The sequence below is a fragment of the Drosophila teissieri genome, unplaced genomic scaffold (assembly GCF_016746235.2).
Source record: "Drosophila teissieri strain GT53w unplaced genomic scaffold, Prin_Dtei_1.1 Segkk34_quiver_pilon_scaf, whole genome shotgun sequence".
Classification (NCBI taxonomy): domain Eukaryota; kingdom Metazoa; phylum Arthropoda; class Insecta; order Diptera; family Drosophilidae; genus Drosophila; species Drosophila teissieri.
The window spans coordinates 45409-52548 of record NW_025225000.1 but is presented as its reverse complement, the minus strand read 5'-3'; the positions used below and the strand labels follow the sequence as shown (position 1 = coordinate 52548).

Genomic DNA, 7140 nt, shown 5'->3' with positions numbered 1-7140 from the left:
CATTTATGTTACTGATTTAGTACAGAAATGGACACATTTTGACTACACTATGTTGCAGAAGCGTTTAACATTAGTTCACAATCTTAATTTGTTTTCAAAACATCCCATTTATGTTAATTCAGGACATAAATGTTGTTAAAATAAAATCCATTCCTGCTTAATTTATCTTAAAAATGGCAACGTTTTATTTTTTTGTTATTTACTGTGCAGTTATTTATTTTATATTATAATATGAAAACTATTTATAAGTCTTTAAATCTTAATACTAGTTTATTTTGTCAACAGTTTATTTTAAACTTTCCTTCAATGAGATGTCCCTAAAAAGTTTGTTCACTGGGCAGGTAGGTTTTTGCGGCGGAGACGGGATTGACTGCTGAGATGCGTCTGTCTCCTCGCTAGGTGGTTGGGGTGCGATGTATGCTTGACGTAGTATTTCTTTTTGATTTCGGCTATTGCATTTGTGACTCGCAGGATGTTCAATTCTCATTGAATGTTTTCGTTTCGAACATACCACGGCGCTCCGGTGATAGTTCTGAGCATCTTTGATTGAGCTCGTTGAATGATGTCCATATTGCTATTGCATGTATTTCCCTATAGCTAAGAGCCATAGGTCCAAATTGGTTTCAGTATAGTTTGATCTTGTACATAAGTCTGTTTAGCCAAACTCTGACCCAGTGAGTGTGGCTGCTGCTGTTAACGAGGTGAGCTATCGCTACCGTTCCTCTTGTTGTTGTAACTGTCGTTGCGGTAGTTATTGAGGTCACTGTACTTGCCACTGTCGGTAAGCGAAGTGCAATTTCGGGAATGTTTAGAGAAGTTGTTGTAGTAGCTTTGAGTTGCTGTGATTGGTTACTCAATGGTAATGAGGGAGAGCAAGAGCGCGCCCTTTCTTGCTTTGTTGGTAAAAGTGCATTTGCCGGGTTTAGGTTCAATGTCCGCTCGCTTACTGCATTTGTAAAAGTTGCGGGCTGTGTTTATATAAATGAGAAGTAAGCGTTATTCTATTGCAGAGATTGCCGACGTTCGTCTTGCTCTCGCAGGCAGTGAAAGCGAATATCGCTTCGGCTTATAGTTATTTTAAGTGTTTTTTTTATTTTTTCATTTTATGAACGGACAGTTATTGAAGTATTAATATCTGTGCTTACGCACTTATTGTTAACAAATGTGATTGTTTTGATACTGAAAAATCCCGATTTTTACCATTTTCTGGGTGTAACAGCATATCACTTGCGCAGGGCGGAGATCGTGCAATAAAAGCAACACAGTTTAGTACCTGCTTATTGCCGATAAGTTTCGCGAATCGAATCGAATGATGGTCTTCCACTCTTCAATTATGTGCCACAGTTATTCGCGAAAAAATTCATTTTATTAATTTGTAATAGCTTAATTTTTGTATACTTGCTGCTGTCAACGTTAACTGTCAGACGTCTTGGACTTGCGACTGAATACTATTTAGTTTCGCTTGAAGGTATGCTTCGTTCGATGTATGAGTTAAAGCCGAACTTTTTATCTATATTATTTATTATAAATTCTGAAAGGTCAGAAATTATGAACTCAGCTATACCTTTTTTTTTTGAACGAGCTGCCGAGGTATGCTCATGCAAATATTTTTCATCCCCAGTCACAACATTTTAATTAGTAATGGGGTTTGGAAAAAGAAAAGAAGCAGTGAGTTCTAAGGCATACGATTTTTGGTTTTTGACGGGTGCTAAATCATTGCTGTCCGTATCTCAGGAGGGGAAAGCTAAACTCATAAGCCCGTGCATTTCGAAAAATAGAGATTTTTGTTATTTAATCGGCGAAATTTGCCGCCAGAGCAAACAATAAACCAAAATCGTCAGCAGCTGTAGAAATTTTGGATGGGGAACAGTCTCCAGGCGGGTAAGCTTTGTTAAAATCTCTCGTTAACTGAGTATTTATTGTGACCATTTCAAGTCTTCAGATTGTGCCCAGACAGCAGCAAAGAAATTCGAGTCAGGAAGGGCACCGCCTTATAGAGCATGGAAGCCTAGCCAAAATATTCTTGCAAAGTATAAAGTATAATACTACTATGCTCCAAATCGATTAGCCAGGCTCCTACGGGCTCGACCGCTGCAGTAATGAACGTGTGTTTAACCTCAACATGAAAAGAATATTAAACACACCTGCAAGTGGATTCCAATCAAGATATTATTGGGAGGAGCGCTCGCCAACTCAGAAAGTGTCTATTTGTAACAATCATACTTCCAGTTGAATAACCGGGATCTATGTGGTTACGTACCCTCGATCAGGCTCATAACCTTTGCATACACTCTCGCGGCTTTTACCTCAGCAATCGTCTTTCATCGGCTAACCCCAACCAAAATATGGGAACATAGTGTGAAATAAATACTAGGACAACAGTGGTCGCCAAACTACAATTTTTCAGTTATGAATCCTAAAAAAAAAATTTGTTTTGTGTTGAGTGAAACAAAGCTCATCAATTTTTCGGAGTGTTTAGCGGGAGTAATTAATTACTTAGTGGGAGCAGCTGATAAATATTTATTCGGTTCATTAATTGAGGATGACAAAAAAAAGGTAGAAGATAAAACAGAGAATTAAAACAGAGATTAAAACAGAGAATTTAATGAAATATTTAAAATAACAAATAAACAAGAGTGAACGCTAGTCGAGCTCCCCAATTATCTGATACCCGTTAATTTCAACACTGACCGTTTGTGGGCGTGACAAAAATTTTGTGGGCAAATCGAGAGATATTTACAAGACTAACAAAAATGTGAAAAAATATCAAAACCGTTTTCAAAAGTGTGGGCGGTGCAGTATTGGGCGGTTTGTGGGCATTATAGTGGGCGTGGCAACATGAATCGACAAACTGAGTCTATGTCTCTGGAGTGTGCATGCTTAATTTCTAGCTTTTATTGTTCCTGAGATCTCAACGTTCAGTTCATACGGACAGACAGACGGACATGGCCAGATCGACTCGGCTATTGATCCTGATCAAGAATATATATACTTTATATGGTCGGAAATGCTTCCTTCTGCCTGTTACATACTTTTCAACGAATCTAGTATACTAGTATACTAGTATACGAATCTAGTATACGAATCTAGTTACTCTACGAGTAACGGGTATAAAAATATATTATAAATAAGGAACTGACCAAAGTCCATTATCACTGTCACTAATAAAAGACTTTAATAAAATATTAATACAATATTTACAATAAATTTATTTATTTTTTTAACTAAAAAGCACCTTTTCAATAAAACTACTTTAAAAAATCCTTGTTTTTATCTCAATGTATTAAGATAATAAAATCCTTTTTTTGACTTTGGAGACTAAGCTGGCCATCACATATTATTTATTCCTTGTTCTCTAAGCAAATCCTTGATTTAGCCTTTTTTTCCCCAGTATATTAAAAAAGACGGTGTACTCCGAGAATTACCCATGCCTTCTATGTTACAACTTGGTGCAGTGCAACGTCATAATGTTAATATAGAACCGGTCATTCAAACTAAACACGTTTCAGTGGGAATAAACGCGTGTCTGTATCAGAATACGGGCAATGCCTACTTTAGATGGGCATTTTTTATCAGGGACTGACTTATTGGGTTTTTTTTACTTTCGCTCTAATAACGTTTAGTTATGGCAAGTTTATATGGGTTTGTGTGTAAAACTGTTCATCTGTTTACTTTTTGGTGTAACCGTTGTCATCTAAACTTTACAATTATTTTGCCTTCATGAAATCATTGTACAAATTTGGATGAATCGGGTGCAGCAATTATTTGCTAAATCTACATTTTTTTCTTCCCTTTGCCGCCCCCTGAATTAAAACTCTATAGCAACTCCTCTGTTCGAGCGCGCTACCGATCTCAGTCATTTTCACATTTTAATTACTTGGCATTTGCCAACTTAGACGTACTAAGGCTTTCTGGAAAGCTAATGTATCAAAACCCAGAATGCAGCGCGCTATTTAATTAATTAATGTTGTTCAGACGGAAGCATATAAAGCCACCTCGACTGATCGAACAGATCCACAGAGTGCAAATGCCATTTGGATTGAAAGCTTCTATAGCTGCAGCTGATTAAATAACTTTACTAATAATGCAGACACATCTGCTTTCGTTTTGGCTGTCTGTGGCTACAATATGTGAGTTTATTTAAATTGGCAAAGAATTATAGCGCCTCTTAATAAAACTTTAATAGCATTAGGTAAAGGTATACACATAGCAAATGCAGTCAGGGGCGATTACGATGCTGAGATGAGAGAGTTTATGAACGCTCTACCTAACCTCGATGATACTCCCTATGGCTTAGGACAGCGATCGGATATCTCAACGGAACCGGAGGAGGATGATATTTTGGCAAGCCTTGATGATGAGTATGAGGAGGCTAAGCATTACGCCTGGAACACTTGTGACAAGGATCTCAGAGAATCGCGGGGAATCGGAAAGTTTCTGGACCTACCATTTATAAAAAAGATAGCGAGTAACCTGAATCCATTTGGCAGCAAAAATCTTCGCATGCACTTCTACCTCTTTAAGAGGGAGTTCCCAGAGTGTGGAAGGGAGGTGAATTTCTCAATCGAGCGGAAGTGGAAGCACTGTGGCTTTAATGCTTCTCTGCCCACAAGGTTGATGATACATGGTTGGATGAGCCAGTCGCGTGGCTCATTCAATCGGGATGTGAAAAATGCATACCTGAAAAAAGGGGAGTACAATGTGATCGTTGCCGATTGGAGTTCAAGTTCAGCTAATATTAACTACTTTTCGGTGGTAAAGCTTATAGAGACCTTTGGGGCTCAGTTGGCCCAATTTATAAGGGACCTTAATCGTCGGTTTGGAGCTGACTTTGACAACATGTATCTTGTTGGTCATTCCTTGGGAGCGCAGATCGCTGGTTCTGCCGGGAAACGTTTGAAACCGAATCAGGTAAATACCATATTTGCTTTGGATCCCGCAGGTCCAAAGTTTCGTCATCGCGGAACCGAATTTCGGATAGATCCCAGCGATGCAAAGTTTGTGGAGTCTATGCATACGAGTGCTAACTTTGGATTTCGCCGGCCTACAGGCAATGCCACCTTTTATCCAAACTATGGAGCCTTTCAGCTTAGTTGCTACTACCTAGGCTGCTCCCATATTCGATCATATCAGATGTTCGCCGAGTCTATTAATTCGGCTTTGGGATTCTGGGGGACGCCTTGCATCCGAGATAATAGTAGGTGGCAGTGCGACCAGAGCCAGCGACAGTCCATCCAGATGGGAGGTGAGCCTTCGATTCATAAAGAAGGAATCTACTACGTGAAGACCTCCGCCAGTGATCCATTCGCCCTTGGAAAGCAGTAAGGCGCATATTTAAATCATAGATATAACATTTTTAAACTCGCTAGTCGTTTAGTAAAAGATATAAAAGATATATTGTAAAAGATATAACATTTTATGAATATCTACATATGGTTATCCAAGCCTGAAACTTTGATCAAAATTATTTCGTAATAATTTTTTAACGAATATGGATCTTTTGTATACCAGAGTTCAAATTGATATCATGCATATAATAATAATTGTTTTTGGTGTACAATTGTTTTTTTTTTAAATAATTTTACTTAAATAAACTTCGGCTTACCTAAGCTAATTGCAAATTTTAACCAAAGTAATATTTCAAATATATTTAAATTAAAGAAAATAATTTAATACTTACAAAATGTATATATTTTCTTGAGTTTAAAAACAGAGCTTCTCCTTACCCTAAGCTATACATATACTAACATACATTAACGGACTCGCCATGGATTGTGTTTTTACACCAGTATCGTAAAGACACAATACAAAGTTTTCGGATTCCGTTAATGTTTTCTCGGGAACTATTTAAAGTATTTGAATCGGACCAAAGAGGACGTTGAATAAACCCAGTTGATTACGGCAAAATATATATAAATATATATATTTATACCCGTTTCTAGAAGAATAACGGGGAATACTAGATTCATTGTTTATTCTCATGTATATTCTTACATGAAGCAAAGCAAGTTTTTTAACTGATGTTGTTTACCCGGTTTCAGCCTCGGTTAGAGATAGAATTGGAGTTTCAGTGCTGTGTTATGCTGTGCTCTGCGCTCAGTTCACCGGTTATAGGGTCGAGGTTTTTCACTTCCTGACTCTATTTTAATCAATTCAAACAAGCAAAATATCACAAGAATTATCCCCGAAAGGTATAGATGAGAGAAAGAGCAAGTGGGACACGATTATCGGTTAGTGATTTAGTTGGAATTTATCACGCGTTCTATAAACACCCTATCTTGGTAATGGTACATGGCTTGAATGAACTGCGCGGTAGTTGTGGAACCAGCGTTATTAATTCTGTACATCTACATGTAAGTTAACAACAACCCCAATACGCAAGCTCCAATATTTAAGCTCAGCGTCTGCATAATTTCCTGCACACGCCGAGCTGCCAAGCAGAACTCTAAGACCTCTAATCTGTTTGGCGGTTGCTTCCGCTCCTACCCGCATATGTGATTCTTAGATTTCGTGGCCTATTGGAATCAGCAAAGACGACGTCGATCCACTGCCACCAAGGGCAGCACAGCCGACAGTTAAAGACCCACAGCTTGTAAGAGACAGTTCAGTTAGTTTATTTGCTAATATGGCTTTAATCAACAGGATTTTTTATTTTTTATGTTGCGCTTTGCAAATAATTAACTGGCTCCAGAACAGGGTTGGCGGCTAGCAATTAGATTTGCTGCAACCGGTCTAAACGCAAGTGATATTGAACACGCAACTCACGGAAAACAGACATTTTTCGCTAGTTCAATTTAGCTCCGGCAAATCTTAACTTGTTCATTTGCCCATTGGTGGAGTCCAAGGACTGAAGGCAGGGTCACAGCATCGGAGGATAATAGGTAGTTATTGAAGCAAAAGGATGAAATCTGGATCGTCGGAGGGAGAAGCCACACAATAAAATACCTCAAGTACTGTAAAAATATAAAACAAACAATGAGATCACACAGGTGATGTAATCCATTCCAGCTGTACGATTCCTAAGGGACCCTATAAAGTAAAAAGGAAAAACCCAGCTACTGATTATTAAGTAAGAAACAAATACCAAAAACTAAAAAATTAACTCCCTATCTAACTCAATCATTGAAACATAATATTAAA

General features: G+C 38.1%; 1 protein-coding gene across 4 annotated transcripts; it reads left to right on the top strand.

Annotated features, from left to right (window-relative positions):
- The first annotated feature begins 3988 nt into the window (after positions 1 to 3988).
- Positions 3989 to 5487, top strand: LOC122625639 (phospholipase A1-like). Of its 4 annotated transcripts, none has more exons than XM_043805739.1 (3): positions 3989 to 4130; positions 4187 to 4911; positions 5051 to 5252. In XM_043805739.1, exons 1-3 carry the CDS (start codon positions 4085 to 4087, stop codon positions 5105 to 5107), a joined length of 828 nt encoding a protein of 275 aa, XP_043661674.1. In that variant the 5' UTR covers positions 3989 to 4084; the 3' UTR covers positions 5108 to 5252. The 4 variants fall into 4 exon arrangements, with proteins under 4 accessions (XP_043661674.1, XP_043661671.1, XP_043661672.1 ...); XM_043805738.1 differs by having other exon boundaries at positions 4048 to 4130; positions 4187 to 4192; positions 4298 to 5487; XM_043805736.1 differs by having other exon boundaries at positions 4187 to 5485.
- Positions 5488 to 7140: the final 1653 nt, after the last annotated feature.

Coding starts and splice junctions, on each gene's coding strand:
- LOC122625639 (XM_043805736.1), top strand. CDS start 4,085: ATGCAGACACATCTGCTTTCGTTTTGGCTGTCTGTGGCTACAATAT. Junction 4,131..4,186: donor GCTGTCTGTGGCTACAATAT/GTGAGTTTATTT, acceptor AAACTTTAATAG/CATTAGGTAAAGGTATACAC.